The sequence below is a fragment of the Hypanus sabinus genome, chromosome 13 (genome assembly GCF_030144855.1).
Source record: "Hypanus sabinus isolate sHypSab1 chromosome 13, sHypSab1.hap1, whole genome shotgun sequence".
Lineage (NCBI taxonomy): Eukaryota > Metazoa > Chordata > Chondrichthyes > Myliobatiformes > Dasyatidae > Hypanus > Hypanus sabinus.
Genome location: NC_082718.1, coordinates 59015367 through 59040235, shown reverse-complemented (window position 1 = coordinate 59040235; position 24869 = coordinate 59015367). Strand labels below are relative to the sequence as shown.

General features: G+C 41.3%; 1 protein-coding gene and 1 long non-coding RNA gene across 3 annotated transcripts in view; one reads left to right on the top strand and one right to left on the bottom strand.

The window, feature by feature from the left end:
- LOC132403897 (uncharacterized) overlaps positions 1-24869 on the bottom strand; it is a 78731-nt gene that overhangs the window by 36541 nt on the left and 17321 nt on the right. The window contains exon 2 of one of the 2 annotated variants that reach the window (XR_009515383.1): positions 23081-23275. The exons of the other annotated variant lie outside the window; for it this stretch is intronic. This is a non-coding gene — a long non-coding RNA (uncharacterized LOC132403897). The remainder of the gene's footprint in view (positions 1-23080; positions 23276-24869) is intronic. 2 annotated transcript variants of the gene reach the window in all.
- si:ch211-59o9.10 (uncharacterized protein LOC561841 homolog) overlaps positions 1-24869 on the top strand; it is a 37417-nt gene that overhangs the window by 4297 nt on the left and 8251 nt on the right. The window contains exons 4-7 of the mRNA XM_059987694.1: positions 11812-12415; positions 19616-19728; positions 22125-22178; positions 23438-23630. Of these exons, the coding sequence (XP_059843677.1) occupies positions 11812-12415; positions 19616-19728; positions 22125-22178; positions 23438-23630 (964 nt within the window). The remainder of the gene's footprint in view (positions 1-11811; positions 12416-19615; positions 19729-22124; positions 22179-23437; positions 23631-24869) is intronic.

Sequence of the window (24869 nt, the reverse complement as noted above, 5' to 3'; positions counted from 1 at the left end):
CCCAACCTTCAATATTTGGCAAAGGTAGATCTTGCTGGCTGACAGTTCTTGAGCCATTGTCACCTCTGAGATGGGTGCACTAAAAGCCTTGCCGTAATTTCACTGGTGGTCTTTGTCAGATATGTCAGATAGTAAAGCTCTCCCTTTTATCTTAGCCCTGTTGCTTTATCGTTTAAGATGTTCCTTTAGTTTTAGCTTTCTAGATTGTTAAAGTACTAGATCTAAGATTGTATTGTTCCTTGTCTAGTCCTTGTTCAGTTTGCATAGATGAAAGTAAGAACAAAGGAACATGGGTAGCCCTGAATCTTTTCATTCTTGAACTGTGGAGATGTAGAAATCCAGAAATCTAAGTGCTTGAGTGAACATAAACTACCACTGTTCTTTTGATTAATCCTAAAATAGTCTGTCCTTTTATTGAGATGCTTGCTACTGGTTCTAGCATTGACCTGGAAAATCTGTATCCATACTATTGCATCCTGTCAATTTTAAGTTTGGATAAGAATCTGTTACTTATCCATGAGTGTACCATCATTCTAGCATGAATGAATTGTGCTGTTGAATTTGCTCTTGTATTAACTTCCAGATGTTAATCCACTTGCCCCTTCTATTTCACTACATTTTTTTTAAAAGCTTAAGACTGTTTCTTTGGGTCACTTGCTATAATAGAATATTATAGGCCTACAATGTTGAGCTGAACTTCTAAACTATTCTAAGGTCAATCTTCCCTCCTACATTGCTCTTCATTTCCCTTTCATCTATGTGCCTATCTAAGAGTTTTTTAAATGGCCCTAATGTATCTGCCTCTGCCATCACTCCTGGCGATGTGTTCCATGCACCCAGTACTTTCTTTTTATTTAAAAAAAAGGACTTGCTTTTGACTTTCCTCCATTCACCTTACAATTATGACCCTCGTATTAGCCATTTTAGCCCTGGATGGGGGGGATTTCTGGTATTGATGCTGCTCATCTTGTACACCTCTGCAATGTCACCTCTCATCCTCCTTCACTACAAAGACACTAACCCATGAACTACTCCATCAGGCTCTTTCTGCGGTTTCCTGCCTTGTTAGCCACCTCCGAGCCTGAAAATAAAACTGGATTGGAATAAAGCCCCGAGGATCTGTGCCAGAGGGGAGCAGAAACGAGCTAAGATACCTGGCACCAAGAAACAAATACTAAGCATCCTCTGCATTAAACAAATGTTTAAGAGCTTGCTATATTCTCCTAAACTTGAAGGAAATGTTTATCCTATATTACTATGGTTGATCTTGTGCAGGATTTTATTTTAAGTTGGTCTGGTTGATTTTTTTTTTGTTTCTTGGCATTGTTCTGAAAAATATTAATTGGATGGACTTCTCAGTACTTTGTCTCTCTTCTTCCCCCCCCAATTTGTATCCTGGCTGATTATTACTGTTTTCCTGCTTCTTTACTATCCCACCATTTTTGTAGTGGAGAAGGTGCTGTTTGCTTTCAGTCTCTCCACTGCATTGTGCTATTTTGTGACTTTCACTGTCTTAGATCTTGCCTTCCCTCTCCTTTCCAAGGTTAGTTAAATCCCTCAGATCTGTCAAGATTCTCTCTCACCTTCATTGTTTTCCCATCTTAAATGAGTAGAATACTTGTTCTCATTTAGCTAGCACTAGGCAATGACCATTACATTTCTGTGCCACAAGTTACATCAGAATATTCCTCAATTTACCTTCGATCAAAATATTTAGTAGATTGTTTTGGGGTGGGGATGGTGGTAAAGATTTAAGGATTTCTGGGCAAATTTTTCAAATGTATAATAATGGTAGGGCCACAGATTATTCAGGTGCAACTAATTTGTGTGCTGTAAATTTGCCCTTTAGTCCTATTGTCCTTGACCAGTCCATCTTGTGCCAATGCTTTCTCATATAAACCAGTTTCATCAGCCACCACTTTGCACTTAATTTGAAGTAACAAGTGACAGGGACATCATTGTGAAGCAGGTGCCATATGAAAGAATAAGACTGTCAGGAGTGAGTCATAATTTGAAGTAGCAAGCGAGACATCGTTGCTACGTGGGAACCATTTGAAAATTGTCAGTGACTTTATTTGAGCCATTAAAAGTAAGCAAGGTTTAAACAGAGTGGCTATTGTTGTTGTGGGCCAATGTTATTGGGAGGCTTTGGCTCAACAGGCTTGGGTAAGCACCGGTGGAGGTTCTAAGTAAGTTTCTGGTTAAGTGTTTTTGTCTATTAGTACACAGCTAGTGTGCTGAGAATGGGTCTAGAGACAGTGGTATGTTCTTTGTATGAGATGTAGGAACTCTGGGAGACCTCCAATTTCCCTGATAACTACATCTGCAAGAATTGCATTGAGCTGCAGTTCCGGTGTTAATGAACTGGACCTGCAGCTTGACCTTGCTCATATGGGAGAATGATGAGGTAATAGGAGCTACAGGGAGGTAGTCACTCCTATGTTGTAGGAGAGAGGTACCTGGGTGACTGCCTGGTGAGGGAAAGGGAATAGGAGACCAGTGTAAAGTACCCCTGTGGCTGTATCCCTTCAATAATGTCTACTGCTTTGGATACTATTGAAGTGGGAAGCAGCAGCAACAGGTCTTGAGTCTGTCTCTGTGGTTCAGAAGAGAAGGGTGGGGGATGGAGAAGTGTGCAGTTGTGATAGGGGATTCTATAGAGGAGCAGACAGGAAATTCTGTGGATGTGATAAACACATGCAAATTGTATTTTGCCTCCCAGGTGCCAGGGTCAGGGTCATGTCTTTGACTGGGTCCACAGCATTCTAAAAGGGAGTGTGAGCAACCAGAAGTTGTGGTGCATAAAGGTACCAACGACAGGTAGGAAATGAGAGAAAGTCCTGAAGACATAATATAGGGAGTTGAGTAGAAGGCCAAAAAGCAGGAGTTCCAGGGTAGTAACTTCTGGTTTGCTGCCTGTGCCATGTGCCATTGAAGGAAAGATGAATGTGTGGCTGAGGATTGGTGCAATGGGCAAGGTTTCAGATATCTGGATCATTGAGATCTCTTCTGTGGAAGTTGTGACTCCTAGAGACCAGGTTACACCTGAACCTGAGGGGGACCTGTATCTTTGCAGGCAGGTTTGCTAAGGCTTTTCGTAGGTTTTGAACCAGGGGTTCCTAACCTGGGATTACAAACCCCCTTGATTAATGGTATTGGTCTCAGGCATTTTTAAAAAAAAGGGTTGGTAACCCCCATTTAAACTAATTTGGCAGGGGGATGGAGATTAGAGTGATAGTTCGGAGGATGGGGCAATTGGTATTCAAGTTAGTGCAGCAAGATGGAGGATGGAGAGGCAGATGACAGGGCAAAATTGCTGTTAGTGGGATGAGCTGAAGTGTAATATGGAGGCATAATCAAAATAAGTGATGGATTCCATGGAGGTGTTGCACTTGAATGCAGTGAATGGAATAAAGTAGATGATCTTGTAGTGTAATTAGAGATGGGCACATATGACATTGTGGGTATCACTGAGTTATAGACAATAGGTGCAGAAGTAGACCATTCGGTCCTTCGAGCCTGCACTGCCATTTTGAGGTCATGGCTGATCAACTACTATCAATACCCGGTTCCTGCCTTGTCCCCATATCCCTTGATTCCCCTATCCATAAGATACCTATCTAGCTCCTCCTTGAAAGCATCCAGAGAATTGGCCTCCACTACCTTCCGAGGCAGTGCATTCCAGACCCCCACAACTCTCTGGGAGAAGAAGTTTTTCCTTAAATCTGTCCTAAATGACCTACCCCTTATTCTCAAACCATGCCCTCTGGTACTGGACTCTCCCAGCATCTGGAACATATTTCCTGCCTCTATCTTGTCCAATCCCTTAATAATCTTATATGTTTTAATCAGATCCCCTCTCAATCTCCTTAATTCCAGCGTGTACAAGCCCAGTCTCTCTAACCCCTCTGCGTAAGACAGTCCAGACATCCCAGGAATTAATCTCGTGAATCTACGCTGCACTTCCTCTACAGCCAGGATGTCCTTCCTTAACCCTGGAGACCAAAACTGTACACAATACTCCAGGTGTGGTCTCACCAGGGCTCTGTACAAATGCAAGAGGATTTCCTTGCTCTTGTACTCAATTCCCTTTGTAATAAAGGCCAACATTCCATTAGCCTTCTTCACTGCCTGCTGCACTTGCTCATTCACCTTCAGTGACTGATGAACAAGGACTCCTAGATCTCTTTGTATTTCTCCCTTACCTAACTCTACACCGTTCAGATAATAATCTGCCTTCCTGTTCTTACTCCCAAAGTGGATAACCTCACACTTATTCACATTAAATGTCATCTGCCAAGTATCTGCCCACTCACCCAGCCTATCCAAGTCACCCGGAATTCTCCTAACATCCTCATCATATGTCACCCAGCTTAGTATCATCAGCAAATTTGCTGATGTTATTCTCAATGCCTTCATCCAAATCATTGACGTAAATTGTAAACAGCTGTGGTCCCAATACCGAGCCCTGTGGCACCCCACTAGTCACCACCTGCCATTCCGAGAAACACCCATTCACCGCTACCCTTTGCTTTCTATCTGCCAACCAGTTTTCTATCCATGTCAATGTCTTCCCCCCCCCCGAAGCCCTGAGCTTTGATTTTACCCGCCAATCTCCTATGTGGGACCTTATCAAATGCCTTCTGAAAATCAAGGTACACTACATCCACTGGATCTCCCCCATCTAACTTCCTGGTTACATCCTCGAAAAACTCCATCAGATTAGTCAAGCATGATTTACCCTTGGTAAATCCATGCTGGCTCGGCCCAATCCTATCACTGCTATCTAGATATGCCACTATTTCATCCTTAATAATGGACTCTAGCATCTTCCCCACCACCGATGTCAGGCTGACAGGTCGATAGTTCTCTGTTTTCTCCCCCACTCCCTTCTTAAAAAGTGGGATAACATTAGCCATTCTCCAATCCTCAGGAACTGATCCTGAATCTAAGGAACATTGGAAAATGATTACCAATGCATCTGCAATTTCCTTTAGTACCCTAGGATGCAGACCATCTGGACCTAGGGATTTGTCAGCCTTCAGTCCCATCAGTCTTCCCATCACCATTTCCTTCCTAATGTCAATCTGTTTCATTTCCTCTGTTACCCTATGTCCTTGGCCCATCCATACATCTGGGAGATTGCTTGTGTCTTCCTTAGTGAAAACAGATCTAAAGTACTCATTAAATTCTTCTGCCATTTCTCTGTTTCCCATAACAATTTCACCCAATTCATTCTTCAAGGGCCCAACATTGTTCTTAACTATCTTCTTTCTCTTCACATACCAAAAAAAAAAGCTTTTGCTATCATCCTTTATATTCCTGGCTAGCTTGTGTTCGTACCTCATTTTTTCTCCCCGTAATGTCTTTTTAGTTAAGTTCTGTTGTTCCTTAAAAACTTCCCAATCATCTGTCCTCCCACTCACCTTAGCTCTGTCATACTTCCTTTTTTTTTAATGCTATGCAATCTCTGTCTTCCTTTGTCAACCACTGTGGCCCCTTTCCCCCTTTTGAATCCTTCCTTCTCTGGGGGATGAACTGATTTTGCACCTTGTGCATTATTCCCAAGAATACCTGCCATTGCTGTTCCACTGTCTTTTCTGCTAGGCTATCCGTCCAGTCAACTTTGGCCAGCTCCTCCCTCATGGCTCCATAGTTTCCCCTGTTCAACTGCAACACTGACACCTCCGAGCTGCCCTTATCCTTCTCAAATTGCAGATAAAAACTTATCACATTATGATCACTACCTCCTAATGGCTCCTTTACTGCAAGATCACTTATCACATCCTGTTCATTACATAACACTAAATCCAGAATAGTCTTGTCCCTGGTCGGCTCTCGTACAAGCTGTTCCAAGAATGCATCCCTTAGGCACTCTACAAACTCCCTATCCTGTGGTCCAGCACCAACCTGATTCTCCCAGTTCACCTGCATGTTGAAATCCCCCATAACTACTGCGACATTGCCTTTGCCACATGCCAATGTTAACTCCCTATTCAACTTGCACCCAATATCCATGCTACTGTTCGGTGGCCTGTAGACAACACCCATTTGGGTCCTTTTGCCCTTACTGTTCCTCAGTTCTATCCACACAGACTCTACTTCTCCTGACCCTATGTTCCTTCCCCCCCCCCCCCCTGCAAAGGACTGAATCTCATTCCTCACCAACAGGGCCACCCCACCCCCTCTGCCCAGATTTCTGTCCCTACGATAGCATGTATACCCTTGTACATTCATTTCCCAGTTCTGATCTCCCTGCAGCCATGTCTCCGTTATCCCAACAACATCATAGTTACCCATTCGCACCTGGGCTTCAAGCTCATCCGCCTTATTTCTGACACCGTGCATTCAGATATAGAATTTTTAGCCCATTTCTCCTCTCTCTGTTTGAATCGCTGCCTATTGTGCTTAACCCAGCTCCCCGAACTCCCATCGGGCTATACGCCCCTAGAATTTTGTTGTCCTTCCTAAATTTACTTATTCTTTCAACACTTTTAACTCCATGTTCTGTCAGATCATCCCTCTGTACATGTGTCCTCCTTATTACTTGTTCTGCCTCACCTTTCTCTACTACACACTTAATATTTTGGAACCATGTAGTCCCCACCTGTCCTTTATTCTTCATCTCGCTATCCTCTCTCACATTCTGGATCCCTGCCCCCTGGCTGAAAGAAAATCATAGCTGGGAGCTTAACACCCAAGTGTATACATTGTATTGAAGAGACAGGCAGGTAGGCAGAAGGAGTAGGGTGGCTCTGAATTAAAAAAAAATGAATTAGAAAGAGGTGACATTGGATCAGAAGATGTAGAGCTAAGAAACTGCCAAGTTTTAAAAACTCTCTGAAGGACTTGTATACAGGATTTCAAACAGTAGTCAGGATGCGGGATACAAATTACAATGGAAGATAGTAAAGGCATGTAAAAAGAGTGATGGGGATTTCATTGTGTTGGTAGATTGGGGAAAATCAGATTGGTGCTGGATCGCAAGAGGGAATTTGTAGAATGACTACAAGATGGCATTAGGGGAAGGCAATTCTGGATTTGATGTTGTGTAATAGAAACAGAGAACCTACAGCACAATACAGGCCCTTCAGCCCACAAAGTTGTGCCGAACTTATCCCTACCTTAGAAATTACTAGGGTTACCCACAGCCCCTTATTTTTCTAAGCTCCATGTACCTATCCAAAAGTCTCTTTAAAAGACCCTGTTGTATCAGCCTCCACCACAGTTGCCGGCAGCCCATTCCGCACACACTCCACTTTCTGCGTGTATATATATCTTTTAAAAAAAAACAAAACTTACCCCTGAGATTTCCTCTATCTCTCCCAAGCACCTTAAACCTGTGTCCTCTTGTGGCAGCCGTTTCAGCCCTGGGAAAAAGCGTCTGACTATCCACACAGTCAATGCCTCTCACCATCTTGTACACCTCTATCAGGTCACCTCTCATCCTGTGTCCCTCCAAGGAGAAAAGGCCGAGTTCACTCAACCTGTTCTCATAAGGCATGCTCCCCAATCCAGGCAACATCTTTGTAAATCTCCTCTGCACCCTTTCTATGGTTTCCACATCCTTCCTGTAGTGAGGTGACCAAAACTGAGCACAGTACTCCCAAGTGGGGTCTGAACAGAGTCCTATATAGCTGCAACATTACCTCTCAGCTCCTAAACTCAATCCCTTGATTGATGAAGGCCAATACACCGTATGCTGCCTTAACCACAGAGTCAACCTGCGTAGCTGCTTTGAGTGTCCTATGGACTTGGACCCCAAGATCCTTCTGATCCTCCACACTGCCAAGAGTCTTGCCATTACTACTATATTCTGCCATCATATTTGTCCCAACAAGATGAACCACTTCACACTTTTCTGGGTTGAACTCCATCTGCCACTTCTCTGCCCAGATATGCAACCTATCAATGTCCAGCTGTAACCTCTGACAGCCCTCCACACTATCCACAACAACTCCAACCTTTGTGTCATCAGCAAACTTACTAACCAATCCCTCCAGTTCCTCATCCAGGTCATTTATAAAATCACGAAGAGTATGGGTCCCGGAACAGATCCCTGAGGCACTCCACTTGGTCACTGACCTCCATGCAGAATATGACCTGTCTGCAACCACTCTTTGCCTTCTGTGTGCAAGCTAGTTCTGGATCCACAAAGCAATGTCCCCTTGGAACCCATACTTTCTCAATAAGCCTTGTATGGGGTAGCTTATCAAATGCTTTGCTGAAATCCATATACACAACATCTACTGCTCTTCCATCATCAATGTGTTTAGTCACATCCTCAAAAAATGCAATCAGGCTCATAAGGCACGACCTGCCCTTGACAAACCCGTGCTGACTATTCCTAATCATATTATACGTCTCCAAATGTTCATAAATCCTGCCTCTCAGGATCTTCATCAACTTGCCAACTACTGAGGTAAGACTCATCGGTCTACAGTTTCTTGGGCTATCTCTGTGCTGCCTCAGTAGTCAATTATTTTTATTTGTCATTTAGCACCCTCTGCTGGTGTTTTTGTGTAGCAATCATTTAGGTCATGTGATCTGTGTTGATGACGTCAGTAGATATTTAAGCAGTTCTTGGAGCTGTGGAAAACTCATGCCATTCCATCCTGAAGCTCAGGCCTTTGAAGGCATCATCAGTATGTAAAAGTAACCTTTGGATTTATCATTTATTGATGTATTTGTATATTTTTACAAATCAGATATTTAAATGGTTTGTGTGCAGATAAAAATATGGAAGAAGTATTCATGTGGGCCACATCTTCCTACAGACAAAAAGGGGATTTAATACAACCTGATAAGGAACCATTTAATTCTAAATAGTATTATTTTTGTAAGCCTCTTTGGTAATGGCATTATTTTCTTGGAGGCATCATTGTCATTGTTTTATATTATCTTTTTAGGAATGTCTTTTAAAGTTTTATGGAATGTTGGGTAAGCAAGGAAATTTAAGGTACCCACTTAGGCAATGGGCATCACTGTATTCAGCAGTTGATTTTAATTATTCAAGGTTGAAAGGGATGATATTTGTAAAGATTAGGTTTCCCTTCTTAAATAATGTCTTAGCTGTATTTAACATAAGTATTGTACTAAAACTTTTTTTGACCTCTTTCATTAAGAGTAGGTAATTGTGTTTGCTATGGGGGTAAATTGATTATGGTATCCTAATGGCACAGAATGCATTGGTGTTTCAAGAAATAAAGGGTATTTGCACATGGACTTTGTAAATTAGCTGCTAATTAGAGCTCAGAACAAATTAAATTTAATCACTCACAAAATGTAGAATAGCATTTGGCAACTAAATGTTTAAGATATAGCTACATATAAAGCAGTTTTCCCAATGTGCTGTTGGCAACCATGGCTTACATTTCCGTGATTCCAGAATGTTATGGCAATTGTTGGTCTGTTTTGACTGCTTCAGTAACAACATGCACATGTATTGCATCTGAGATTGAAATTACTTGATAGAAGAACAAGCCATTATGTTGAATCCTGATAATGTGTAAACCTGGCTAGCTTGTAGTGAGAAAATGTGCAAAAGATACATTGTACATAGCAACACCATGCTTACCAGTAGCCTATCTTTATGATGTATTTGGAACTTATTTGTATAACAGCATCTTGTGTATTTTATATCATCTGTGGTATACTTAATACTTGTGCTTGCCATAATGGGAATTCGGATGTTTTTTTTCTATGTTTTTTCTTTCTGTCAGTTTTACCCTACGGCCAGTTGCTACATTAAAGAAAGTCAACTTGGAACATCTTTCTCAGTGTAGTAATTGGGGATGGCGTTTATCTGCTTGTCAATTCATGCAAGGCATGTGAAGAGGACAGGACAATCTCTATTCCCTTGTATAAGGGAACAATGTCTGCAACCCTCCAATCCTCCAGAACTTCTCCCGTCCCCATTGATGATGCAAAGATCATCACCAGAGGCTCAGCAGCCTCCTCCCTCGCCTACCACAGTAGCCTGAGGTACATCTCATCTGGTCCTGGCAACTTATCCAACTTGATGCTTTCCAAAAGCTCCAGCACATCCTCTTAATATCTACATGCTCAAGCTTTTCGGTCCACTGCAAGTCATCATACAATCACCAAGTTCCTTTTCCATAGTGAATACTGAAGTAAAATATACATTAAGTACCTCTGCTATTTCCTCTGGTTCCATACCCACTTTCCCACTGTCATGCTTGATAGGCCCTATTCTTTCACATCCTATCCTCTTGTTCTTCACATACTTGTAGAATGTTTCGGGGCTTAATCCTGGCTGCCAAGGCCTTCTCATGGCCCCTTCTGGCTCTCCTAGTTTTCTTAAGCTCCTTCCTGTTAGCCTTATAATCTTATAGATCTCTGAACCTTTTGTAAGCTTTTCTTTTCTTGACTAGATGTACTACAGCTTTTGTACACAGTTCCTGTACCCTTCTACCATAACCTTCCTGTCTGATTGGAACGTACCTATGCAGAACTCCACACAAATAAATAATGCTGAGAACATGAGTTGCAGAGTCCTTGAAAGTGAGTCCATTAGTTGTGAGGTCAGTTCAGTGTTGGGGTGAATGAAGTTATCCATGCTGGTTCAGGAGCTTGATTGCTTAGGATAACAATTGTCTTTGAAACTAGTGATGTGAGAATCAGAACTACTGAACCTCCAGCTCAATCGTACTAGTGAGAAGAGATGTGGCCTGGATGGTGGGGATACTGATGACAGATGTTGCTTTTCTGTGGCAGCATGGAAATGAGGGCTTTGCACTGTATCTACTATGTAAAATTATCCCCACCTCCACTATTTAAACATATATTGCCTAGTCACTCATTCAGGTATTAAATTTCTGGTGTATTTTTTTAAAAAATGGGTTGCAAAGCCTGTTTATTTCAGTATTTCAATGAGTTTGTTAATTTTGTGGAAAGATCAAATCTACTCTGGAAAATGTAGTTTGTAGGGCTTGATAGCTAGTAAGTACACATTTGTAATGAGAAGAGATTTTAAAGCTGAAATTTATCATTTACATTTTGAGTACAGCTTTGGTCTGAAACTCAGTTTTGCCTTTGAAGTTCTCTTAGTACACTCCCAATTTTGTGAACAGGGAAAATGATGTAAAAATAGTAGAAAAACAGGTGTTAAAGTCTTTTAAAGATCTAATCCGTTGTACCAAATGAAGAATTGTACAACTGTGGCAAATTGGAAGTTTGGCATGTTATCAGTTGGTGGATGGAATATTGTGTTTTTAAAAACTCAAAAGAAAAACAAAGAATTTGCTTGTCTACAAACATATTTTAAAAGATGTGTTCCTGCATTAGAGAATGGGAGGGAAAATGGAGAAATGGCACTTGGCTGTTTTGTACAATAAAATATTGCTCTGGGCTTGCTAAGTATTGTTAGAGGCAAATGTACAAAAAGCAGATTGCTGGACCTGACAGCATGTATCTAAGGTTGAATAGAGATACCAAATGGAGTAGTTGTTGAATTTGGGAAGATCACATACTATAAATGTTTTGGCAGGTTAAATACAGGTAGCAAACATAGCTAAAAAGAACTCCTGAAGTAGCAACAATAGTCATCAGGGAGAATGTTGGAATCCCATTTTGGGAGGTAGTAGAATGTGAGAAAACTATACTATTGGTCAGAGTTGCTACAGCTTTGTGGGTGGGGTAGGGGTGGGAATTGTTTATTGAGTGTAATGTATGAAAGCAGTTTTGTGTGGGAATAATATCTAAAAATGTGACCATTGAACCAGAGTAGAAAAACTTTATTTTGGTAGAAACATTTATCAATATTAATGTAAATGCTTGCTTTTCTCTTAGGCTACTAAGAGCACCACCCATCCACCGAAGAAGTGCCTTGTTGTGACTACTGGGACTCCTCAAAAGTGTGCCAAGCAATTATTTGTTGAAGGCAAAGCCTCTTCTCCCTTTTTGCAGCAGAAGACTTCTGTTTGTTCAAAGCAAAATGAATCTGCCCTAAGTTCACTACTTGGTAAAAAGTCTACAAAATCCAACACAGCTTCCTCTTCTACAAGAAAAGGTTCTGCTTCTAAGAAATACCATGCTGAAAAGTTAAAAGTGTCACTCAAGTCAAGAGATTCCAGTTTTTCTCCTGTCCAAACAAATTGGGTTAACAGAAATTGTCATTCTTCTTCAACTGTTTCTAGTTCTTCACATTCACCAGCAATGAAAAGAGCCAAAACATCAACTGCTAGTAGCTCAAGTTCAAGAAGGGCCAGCAACATATCCTTGAAGGAAAACGAGTGTGTACATTCAGTCAGAACTTCCTTGAGCTTTGTAAAATTGCCCATGAACACTTCAGTGTCCCCTGTCTTGAAGCCGGCAGAATCTTCAGGTTCTGTGACGCTAACCAATGGCTTAAGTGATTGGATTGATCTCCTGGATGACAGCACTGACATAGTGGGTAGGTTTTGTATCTTGTACAGTGAAGTAATTTTGAACATCAATCAGGTGCAAATTTGTTCTCAACAATACTGTGTGTGAGTGTGTGTCTGTGGGGGGGGGGGGGGAAGGAGGAGAGAATACTCTAGGTATCATATTAGGACATTGTCTTCTGGCTCATACACCTGGCACCTAGTATAACATTTGCTGTCCCTGTAATTAAGCAAGTAATGTTTAATGAAAGTGGACTGTGAAAACCAGGTAGGTACTGGACCTCAAAGGAGAGAATTTGTAGAATGTCTAAAGGATGGCTTCTTAGAACAGCTTGTTGTTGAGCTCACCAGGGGATTGGCTGTGCTGAATTGGGTGTTGTACAATGATCCAGAGGTGATAAAAGAGCTTGGGGTTAAGGAACCCTTGGGGAACAGTGATCGAGTTAACATTGAAATTTGAGAGGGGAAAAAATACAATCCAGTGTGTCAGTATTTCAGTGGAATAAAGGAAACTACAATGGCATGCGGAGTTTCTGTGAAAAATAAGGGAACTGCAAGGCAGATATACAGTTGGCCCTCCTGATCTGCAGGTTCCGCATGTGTGCATTCAACCAACCGTGGATCAGGAAAACCCGGAAGTTCTCTCTCCAGCACTTGTTGTTTGAGCATGTACAGACTATTTTTTCTTGTCATTATTCCCTAAACAATACAGTATAACAATTTACATGGCATTTACATTGTATTAGGTATTATAAGTAATCTAGAGATGATTTAAAGTATACGGGAGGATGTGCTTAGGTTACCGCAGATCGGGAATCGGGGGGAAAAAGAACAAGTTCTCTAAGTTGGAACAGGTACATCCGATATTATTTGGCATCAGTTAGTCAAATTTTTGTCTTGGTATATAGTATATATTTTACCTTTCAATGCATATAAGACACTTAAGAAACATAATAATTAACCACTGCGTTGCTTTGTAATAATTGTAGCTTTCATCGGGGCAGGGTATTCACAAGCTCCATTAATCTCACTTTAAAATTGTTCCGATCATTGATCGACTGTAGCCTAACGCTTTTCCAATGACCAATGGTGTTTCACCACTTTCCGATTGCTTTATTATTTCCACTTTTTTTTTCAATCACGATCATTTTCCTGAACAGAAACACTGCGGGCGGTGGATCCAGAGCTCCTCTGGGTCCTAAAATCCACTGCACTGAAACAGGTTAAATAAGGTCCGGAGCTCCGCTGGGACCTAAAGTCCACTGACTTGAGCATTCGCGTTTTTTGGTATCTGCGGGGGTTCCTGGAACCAATCCCCCGCGAATGAGGAGGGCCAACTGTATTCCAATAAATTTTCAAATGGAAGAAGTACACTGCCGTGGCTGACAAGTGAAATCAGAGTCAAAGTAATAGCAAAAGAGGGCATACAATGAAGCCGGGGCTAGTGGGAAGATAGAGGAGTGGGAAGCTTTTTAAAAACTTGCAGAAGAGAAGGTCATCAGGAAGGAAAAGGTGAATTATGAAAGGAAGCTGGCAATTAATATATAAGCTACTAAAAGTTTCTTTAAGTACTTAAAGGGCAAAAGAGTTGAGGGTAGATATAGGATCAATACAAAATGTCACTGGAGATATTGTGAGAGATGCAGAGAGATGGCAGAGGAACTGAATGTGTATTTTGCATCTGTCTTCACAGTGGAAGATGTCTGCAGCATACTTGACATTCAAGAATGTCAGGGAAGTGAAGTTTGTGCAGTGAAAATTATGACTGAGAAGGTGCTCAAGAAGCTTAATGGTCTGAGGGTGGATAAGTCTGGACCTGGTGGAATGCACCCTTGGATTCTGAAGGAAGTAGCTGGAAAGATTGTGGAGACATTAATGATGATCCTTCAAGAATCAATAGATTCTGGCATTGTACTGGATGACTGGAAAATTACAAATCTTACTCTGCTATTTAAGAAGGGTGGGAGGCAGCAGAAAAGAAACTATAGACCTGTTATCCTGACATCAGAGGTTGGAAAGTTGTTGGAATTGATTGTTAGGGATGAGATTATGGAGTACCTGGAGGCACATGACAAGATAACCCCAAGCCAGCATAGTTTCCTGAAAGGAAAATCCTGCCTGACAAACCTACTGCAATTTTTTGATTACAAGCAGAGTAGACAAAGGAGATGCAGTAGATGTGTTCTTGGATTTTCAGAAGGCCTTTGACAAGGTGCCACACATGAGGCTGCTTAGCAAGATAAGAGTCCATGAAATTACAGGGGAGTTACTAGCATGGGTGGAGCATTGCTGATGGGCAGAAAACAGAGTGAGAATAAAGGGATCCTATTCTGGCTGGCTGCTGGTTACCAGTGGAGTTCCACAGGGACTGCTGCTTTTTACGAATGCATGTCAATGATTTGAAGTATGGTATTAATGGATTTATGGCTAAATTTGCCAATGATACAAAGATAGGTGGAGGAGCAGGTATTGTTGAGGGAACAGAGCCTACAGAGAGACTTGGATAGTTCAGGGGAATGGGCAAAGAAGTGGCAAATGAAATGCAATGTTAGAAAGTGTATGGTCGTACACTTTGGTGGAAGAAATAAATGGGCAGACTATTATTTAGATGGAAGGGAATTCAAAATGCAGAGATGCAAAGGGACTTGAGAGTCCTTGTGCAAGATAAAGGTTAACCTCCAGGTTGAGTTGTTTGTGAAGAAGGCAAATGCAATGTTGGCATTAATTTCTAGAGGTGTAGAATATAAGAGCAAGGATGTGACGTTGAGGCTCTTGAAAGGCACTAGTGAGACCCCACACTTGGAGTATTGTGTGCCATTTTGGGCTTATTTTAGAAAGGATATAAGGGGGGTTATATGGGAGGCAGGGTTTGAGGGTTGGCACAACATTGTGGACCGAAGGGCCTGTAATGTGCTGTACTATTCTATGTTCTATACTGACTTTGGAGAAGGTTCAGAGAAGATTCACAAGAATGATTCCAGGAATGAAAGGGTTACTGTATGTGGAATGTCTGGCAGCTCTTAGGTTGTATTCACTGGAGTTCAGGAGAATGAGGGGGGATCTCATAGAAACATTCCCAATGTTAAAAGACCTGAACAGGTTAGATATGACAGTTATTTCCCATATTTGTGGATTCGAGGACAAGAGACAGGACTTCAGGATTAAAGGACGTCCATTTGCAACTGAGATGCAGAGAAATTACTTTAGTCAAAGGGTGGTAAATCTGTGGAATTTGTTGCCATGAGCAGCTGTGGAGGCCAAGTCATTGGGTGTGTTTAGGTTCTTGATTAGCCAGGGCATCAAAAAGTATGGGGTGAAGGCAGGGAAGTGGGGATGACTGGAGGAATTGGATCATCCTATGATTGGCAGAGCAGACTAGATGGTCCAAATTTCCCACTTCTGCTCCTATATCTCATGATCTAGTGTTTGTGCTCTTAAATGGATTACATAATCTTGACCATGCAAAGGAAGTGGAAATTTGCCCAACCAAACATAGAATTCTACTGTAAGTTTACCAGTGAACTAGATGTGAGATTTCAATCTATCAGCTTATTTTGTGGACTTGGCTTGTAATTCAAAATGAAGTACTGCTTTCGCTTCGTTCGTGGATGTCAAGTCTTTGGATTAACAGAAGTGGTTTTTCAACAGAATAAAGACATCATCCTTTTTTATGTAAAGGAAGAATGACTAATTTCAGTTTGTGCATTAATACATCATTCGAAAAGCTCTCCCCATCACTGAGCACCTGTACGTGGAGCCATCCAGACCATGCTGTCTTCTGCATCTCCTGCCAAATGGTAGTGAGAAGCTTTAGTTCCCACAACATCAGGTTCAGGAACAGTTATTACCCTGAGCCGGTGTGGATAACTTTGCTCACTTCAATACCAATCTGATTCCTCATTCTACCGATTCACTTTCAAGGACTCTACAACTTGTATTCTTGGTATTTATTGTATTTATCCAATGCCTTTTGCACATTAGTTATTTCTGTTTATATATAGTTTTCATTGTATTTATTTCATTTTCTTGCAACATATCAAAGAAAATGTTTGATATTAAACTTATTTTGACAGATTGAATTTTTCTGAATGCACATTTGATGGGTTTTCATCTAGTATCCTAGCCACAACAACTAGTTCTAGAAACATAGAAAACCTACAGCACAATACAGGCCCTTCGGCCCACAAAGTTGTGCCGAACATGTCTCTACCTTAGAAATTACTAGGCTTACCTATAGCCCTCTACTTTACTATGCTCCATGTACCTATCCAAAAGACTCTTAAAAAGACCCTATCGTATCCACCTCCACCACCATCACTGGCAGCCCATTCCACGCACTCTCCACTGAGTAAAAAAGCCTTAGCCCTGACATCCCCTCTGTTCCTACTCCCCAGCACCTTAAACCTGTGTCCTCATGTGGTAGCCATTTCAGCCTTGGGGGTGGGGGGTGGAGGAGAGAGCCTCTGACTATCCACACGATTAATGCCTCTCATCATCTTGTATACCTCTATCAGATTACCTCTTGTCCTCTGTCCCTCCAAGGAGAAAAGGCCAAGTTCACTCAACCTGTTTTCATAAGGCATGCTCCCCAATCCAGGCAACATCCTTGTAAATCTCCTCTGCACCCTTTCTATGGTTTCCACATCCTTCCTGTAGTGAGGTGACCAGAACTGAGCATAGCACTTCAAGTGGGGTCTGACCAGGGTCCTATATAGCTGCAACATAACCTCTTGGCTCCTAAATTCAAATCCACGATTGATGAAGGCCAATACTCCGTATGCCTTCTAAACCATAGAGCCAACCTGTGCAGCTGTTTTGAGTGTCCTGTGGACTAGGACCCTAAGATCCCTCTGATCCTGCACACTGCCAAGAGTCTTACCATTAATATATTCTGCCATCATATTTGACCTATCAAAATGAACCACTTCACACTTATCTGGGTTGAACTCCATCTGCTATTTCTCAGCCCAGATTTACATCCTATCAATATTCCACTGTAACCTCTGACAGCCCGCCACACTATCCACAACACTCCCAACCTTTGTCATCAGCAAACTTACTAATCCATCCCTCCTCATCCAGGTCATTTATAAAAATCACAAAGAGTAAATGTCCCAGAACAGATCCCCGAGGCACTGCACTGGTCACCAACCTCCATGCAGAATATGACCCATCTACAACCACTCTTTGCCTTCTGTGGGCAAGCCAGTTCTTGATCCACACAATGTCCCCTTGGATCCTATGCCTCCTTACTTTCTCAATAAGCCTTGTATACCTTATCAAATGCTCTGCTGAAATCTACTTTCACTACATCTACTGCTCTTCCTTCACCAATGTGTTTAGTCACATCCTCAAAAAATGCAATCAGGCTAGTAAGGCACGACCTGCCCTTGACAAAGCCATGCTGACTATTCCTAATCATATTATACGTCTCCAAATGTTCATAAATCCTGCCTCTCAGGATCTTCTCCATCAACTTACCAACTACTGAAGTAAGACTCACTGGTCTGTAATTTCCTGGGCTATCTTTACTCCCTTTCTTGAATAAAGGAACAACATTCACAACCCTCCAGTCTTCCGGAACCTCTCCCATCCCCACTGATGCAAAATTCATCACCAGAGGCTCGGGAATCTCCTCCCTCGCCTCCCACAGTAGCCTGGGGTACATCTCATCCAGTCCCGGTGACTTATCCAACTTGATGCTTTCCAAAAGCTCCAGGACATCCTCTTTCTTAATATCTACATGCTCAAGATTTTCAGTCTGCTGCAAGTCATCACTACAATCACCAAGATCCTTTTCCATCTTGAATACTGAAGTGAAGTATTCATTAAGTATCTCTATTTCCTCTGGTTCCATACACTTTCCCACTGTCACACTCGATAGGTCCATTCCTCTTGCTCTTTGCATACTTGTAGAATGCCTTGGGGTTTTCCTTAATCCTGCCTGCCATGGCCTTCTCATGGCCCCTTCTGGCTCTCCTAATTTCCTTCTTAAGCTCCTTCCTAGTACCCTTATAATCTTCTAGATCTCTTAACATCCCTAAGCTCTCAATCTTTTGTAAACTTTTCTTCTCGATTAGATTTATTTGCAGGGAGTTAGATATGTTTTACTGAATGAATTCTCTGAGATCATGTTGCTGGAAATTGAAGCAAGTCTTGGGCATAAAATGTGGTATCTTGTCCACTTTTTTGCTAAAAATTTAAACAAGATTAGCTATTAGCTTGAGGATTAAATGTAACAAGTGTTTTGCAGAAAGAAGCTTAATTTTCTGTCATTGAACTAACATGAACAGATAGCTCAGTTGCATCAATGGTCATTGAGTTTTTAACTTTGATCTAGTTAAAGCTACAGTGCCTATGTAGCAGCTCTTAATCCCATTAGTTGGGTTTCCTTTGACCTTTTCCTCCTGGTATAATTGTAACATTGCAACACAGGAAGCATACATATCCTTTCTAGTTGAGAAAGGGCTATCCATTGCAGTACCAGAAGTGTTAAACTTTTATAACTCAAAGATATCATACAAGCATAGATATTGCACATTATGTGGCCTCCCTTCAATAGAAAAGGCTGTCAAGAACTGTTTGGCTCTACACAAGTCAAATTACACTATCAACACAAGTTCATTTCATTGCAGTAAGCTTTGGCAGCATCTGAGTTAATAATTCTTGAAATAAACTTATGTATGTTTTCTTGGACAAGGTAGTGATATTTTTTAAACATGCAATTTGCAAGTTTGAAGCAGTTACTGAAACAAAGGATGATCTGGCAGTTTTGCGAATTGGCCGTGCTCTCATGTGCCTGAAGTACACCATTCTGTCCAGCAGGCAAAGTTGGCACCAATTACCTGTCTAGTGCTATGATGTTTTCAGTAATCCCATTTGGCCCTTGCATTGCTTCTGCTGTCTGATTCATAGTGGTTAGTTTGTAAGATGATTGGCAGATTCCATTATATGCTATTCCTCACTATGTATCCTTCTTTTGGTCCTTTTCCACAGTTTGATTAGTTGAATTTTGATTATATTCTGTAGCAAATATACTTGCTCTTCTTTTGTCTTCAACGCATAGTGCCCAATAAATATATGTAAGGGTCTTTAGTTCTGGGGCCACCTATACTCAAGTATGCATAACTAATTTGCTCAGGGTGATTTCTGATGTTTTGACTGCAAGCTTTGGAAATGATGTTTTAAAACTATGGTAATTCTGTGTTCCATCTAATTTTTCTTTAAAGCATCCTCTGAGTGGAGCACAGACTCTCCAATTGTAATAGATGATGATTTAGCTGATAACTATGTTCGATTTGCTCAACTAGAAGAGGATGAAGCTTTTGCCAGACACCTACAGGTAAATGTGGCTACTTCTGAAACTTTGACTACTTTTAGGAAAGCATGAAGTACCCTTCCAAGCTGTAGCGATTAGAGTAAATAGGTTAGTGATCTCCAAGCTTATTAATGTGCAGATCAGTTTGAACTAATTGGTAATTCCTCACTATTCAGGGCTCCAAACAGTCCTTCCAGGTGAGGCAGCACCTCACCTGAGAGTCTGTTGGGGTCATCTGCTGTATCTGGTGCTCCTGGTGTGGCCTCCTGTATATCAGTGAGACCTGATGAAGACTGCTTAGCTGAGCACCTATGCTTCATCCACTAAAGTGGAATTAGAGGGATCTCCCAGTGGCCACCCATTTTAATTCCACTTCCCATTCTGATATGTCAATCCATATCCTCATCTACTGCTGTGATGAGGCCACACTCGTGTTGGAGTAACACCTCATTCTGTCTTTAAAAATGCAAACACAAGGAAATCTGCAAATGCTGGAAATTCAAGCAACACGCACAAAATGCTGGTGGAATGCAGCAGGCCAGGCAGCATCTATAGGAAGAAGTACAGTTGACATTTCAGGCCAAGACCCTTCGTCAGGACTAACTGAAAGAAAGGATAGTAAGAGATTTGAGAGGGGGAGGTGGAAATCCAAAATGATAGAAGACAGGAGGGGGAGGAGCTGGAAAGTTGATTGGCAAAAGGGATACAGAGCTAGAAAAGGAGAGGATCATGGGACAGGAGGCCTAGGGAGAAAGAAAGGGGGGGGGAGGGGAGCACCAGAGGGTGATGGAGTGCAGGCAAGGTGTGATTGAGAGGGGCAGAGAGAAAGGGGGGGAATAATAAATAAGGGATGGGGTAAGAAGGGGAAGAGAGACATTAATGGAAGTTAATGGGCCTGGGCCCTTTCTTTCTCCCTAGGCCTCCTGTCCCATGATCCTTTCCCTTCTCCAGCTGTGTATCCCTTTTGCCAATCAACATCCCAGTTCCTCCCCCTCCTGTCTTCTATCATTTCGGATTTCCCCCTCCCCCTCCCACTTTCAAATCTCTTACTATCTTTTCTTTCAGCATATTCTGTCTTGGTAGCCTCCATCCTGATTGCCTCCCTCTGGTGCTCCTCCCCCTTTTCTTTAATCCATGGCCTTCTGTCCTCATGGTTTTTTTCCCCTTCTCATGGTTTCACCTATCACCTGCTACCTTGTATTTCATCCTCCCCTCCCCTCCCCTGCCTTCTTACACTGACTTCCCATCTTCATTTCTCCAGTTCTGATGAGGGGTCTCAGCCTGAAGCATCGACTGTTTACTCTTCCATAGATGCTGGCAGGTCTTGAGTTTTTTCAGTATCTTTGTGTGTTCCTTGGATTTCCAGCATCTGCAGATTTTTTCTTGTTAGTAATTCCTCTTGTTAACATTAGTTCATCTCAGTGATCTGTTTCACCTGAGAATCCTAGAACACTGCAGTACAGTGACAGGTTCTTTGGCCTGTCTGAACTATTATTCTGCCTCTTCTCATTGACCTGCCTTCAGATCATAGCCATCCATGTATCTATTCAAACTTCTCAAATATTGACTTTGAACCCACATCGAGTACTTCTGCTGACAGTTTGTTCCACACTCTTACTACCCTCTGAGGGAAGAAGTTCTCCTAAATATTTCACCTTTCACCCTTAACGCATGATGTCTTGTTCTAGTCTTTATTCAGTTAATTAGGATATGCATCCATGGCTCATAATTTACTAATGAAGAATTAACTTTTTTTTTCTCTAGACTTCTAGACTTAATTGAAGTGAGTACCTTAAATTATTTAGCTGCCTTAACTTGGAGCCATAAATTAATGGAAGATAACCCAAAGAGCCACTTAAAATCAAATTTACATATTATTCAGTGCCTGTAAGTGGGTGTTGTTAGAAACTTGTTTGTTGCATGCACTTTAGACTGCAACATATAAGGCACTGGGCTAGTCCTGTGGTCCTTGTGATTAATCTCTGCATACTGTCTCAAAACATAAAATCGTTCTAAATTGTGGTCAGAACTGTGCCCAGTAGTTCAGCTAGAGACTGGCTATACTTAATGTATGAAGATCAACACAATCTCGAAAGCTTGGGTCAGACCACTATTTCGGCAAAAGGCCTTTGACCTGAAACACTGAGGCAATTTTTTTGTTTCAAACTTTGCTGAGTTTTAAGTTTGATATAATTTAATGTCATATTTAACAGAAATATCTCAGATCAATTTTAATGAGTTCATTGTTCCTTGAGGGTTTTGAGTACTTAAGTGTTGCTACCTTCAGTTTGTATTGGCCTCCATTTTTCCCAGGCCATAGTATCATAGCATCATAGTATTGAATTTCATCAGTTGTCACTACATATGTTCTTGTTCATTTTTGTCTTTTTAATTTTTTAATTGTTTTAATTTTTGGGCAGGCACAATTTGATTTGGAAGCTCAGTCTCCTGAACATAGAAGTCAATTCCATGCAGTAAGTAGAGCACCTTCATTGTGAAATTGGTAGGAGCCTCTTGAAAATAATGGTTATTCAACCCTTCCAAAATCTTCCAAGGTACTACAGCCTAATGCAGCATTGATTTGGCAATTGTAGTTAGTTAATTCCTTAAAGGCAACTGTGGGTAAAGAAGAAAGAGGACAATTTACAAATTCATAAGTGCTTTGGTTTTGATTTAATTGACTGCAGTCAGATTTCAGATTGTTTTGGCTCATTTAGAATTGATCTCTTTACCAATTTTTACAATTTGCCCTCATGGACAGGTTTCTATTGAGTTTTCTAATAATTGTTAAATTTTGTTTACTTGACAATATTGTAGTTGGTTCTAATATGCAAGTAGACAGCTATTGATCTAATTTAACTGTCTTTTCCAGTCGTAAACTTTGAGAAATGAAAATGTTTAAAAGTACTTGGACTATAACTTAGTCTCCACTCTTATTTGAGGTATATAACCATTGACTACATGCTGAGTGTAGTGTTCTCGCACAGGTCCAAAACTCTGAACTAAACACCAAGTATAAACTGGAGCCAATGAGGCGTGATCCCAGTAAGATTTAACTGTTTACTGTTCACTCTTCCACATTAACATATGGTGAAAACTGTTGATAAAACAGTACAAAATATATACAGTATTTATTTCCTTCTTGGCATCACATTTACATCATAAATATTTGGAAAAATAAAACTACAAACTATATTACATTAAAGTACAACATACAGTCAGAATCTACCTGCGCCACCTGCTTTAAATACTTCAGCACAAACTATCCGCAACTCTTTAAATAACAAAGAACATAAACTTTATTAACCGTCATTGCTTATAACAGAATCAGCGTTAACATTTTTACTTCAACATATCCATTATCTTATGAACTTACGGCGTTGCTTCTACGATGTTTCTAGTGCATAGAAAGAAAACTTTTCTTGCGCTGATCCTGCACACACAAGACCCCTCCTTCCTGTTTCTCCAAACCGGTATTTTCTCACAAGACACAGCGAAACTGGGTGTGACGTCATCGCATGCCGTGATATATCACAGACAATGGATTTACTTTCAACAACCTTTTCTTTAACTAGAAAACAATTACAAACGAATTACTAAAGAGAAAATATAATAAACTAAACGAATGCCTTAAGGGCAACACACTGAGCAACTGAAATCTTTCTAGCTTCCAAAGAGAAAATGGGTATGACTCAATAAGTGCAAACAATTGTTCACTTTCTATTGTTTACAGACAAGAGAGAACTCCTTCCATGGGTTTTGTGGCTTGCCTGGTTGTGGGGAATATGCCGATTTATTGGCTTCTGCAGATATTGGATATTGTGGAAAACCTGGATGCAGGGAGTATCAGCACAGGAATGACATGTTGGCTTCAGAAGTAATTGATCCTGTTCCACATGATCTGCAAAGGTTTTTTGTCACAACTGGTAAGAATTGTTGCACACTTGTGTATTTGGTTTAATTTTAATGCAGGTACAGCGATAGGATGTGGGTAATAAAGCAGAGCAATGTAGGACTTCTTAATAAACCAATTGTCCTTAAAAATCCTTTGATTTGCAACATGTGAATCTAGTGGAAACACAAATTCAATCATAAATTACAGATGCTTGGCTCATTCAATTCATTGAGCATGACAAATTTGTATTTTAATGTTTTGGTTTAGGTTTTTCAGACTTCTTTTCCTTGGGCTTTTTGGCAAGATTGTTCTCTGAAGGAACTGTCCTCCAGTTTGCTGCATCAAATTTCAATGCTGTTGCCATGACATTACTGGTTCTTTGCCTGTAACCATGTTGTATAGTGATGAGGCTGAGTCCTTTGGGAGACTCCGTGAGAATGTATGGGAGCAGAGAGGACTCAGCCTTACCACCAAGCTGAAGGTCTACTGAGCAGTGGTTCTCACCACCCTCCTCTAAGCCAGCGAGACCTGGACTGTCTACAGCAAAACAGCTCAACCACTTCCACTTGAGCTGCCTCCACAGACATCTCCACGTACGATGGCAGGATAAAGTCCCAGACACGGAGGTCCTGGAGTGGGCTAGCATCGACAGCATCTACACCCTCCTACAGAATGCCCAAGCCAGATGGGCTGGCCATGTTGTCAGGATGTCTGACAGTCGACTACCAAAACAGCTGCTGTATGGAGAGCTGAGCCAGGGCAAGCGCTCAGTTGGAGGGCAGAAGAAACGTTTGAAAGACTGCCTCAAAGACCTCAACATCAGTTCCAGTAGCTGGGAATCGCTTGCTCTGGACCACCCAACCTGGTGGAGCAAGACCACTAAAGGAGAGTATGCAGCAGAAATCAGACACGCCACACGCAAGCCTCGAGCTACCTCCACTTCCACTGCAGTACCTACCCTTGTGTCCCACATGTGGGCGAGCTTTCAGGACCCGGATTGACCTCACCAGTCACCTCCGGACCCATAGTCACAAACCCTCCACCTGACAGAAGTCGTGGTCATCTTCGATTCCGAAGGACCAACAACAACAATTGTATAGTATTGTGCAGAGGTCTTGGGCAATCTATATTTTTTTAATATAAATTTTGTTTTAGATGTTTACTTTTTGTCTACTGGGTTAGTGTCAGTAGAAAAGAGCAAATTTTTGATTTCAAAATGTTCCTGAAAATTTTTTATTTCCATTAAATAAATTAACATTAATATATCACT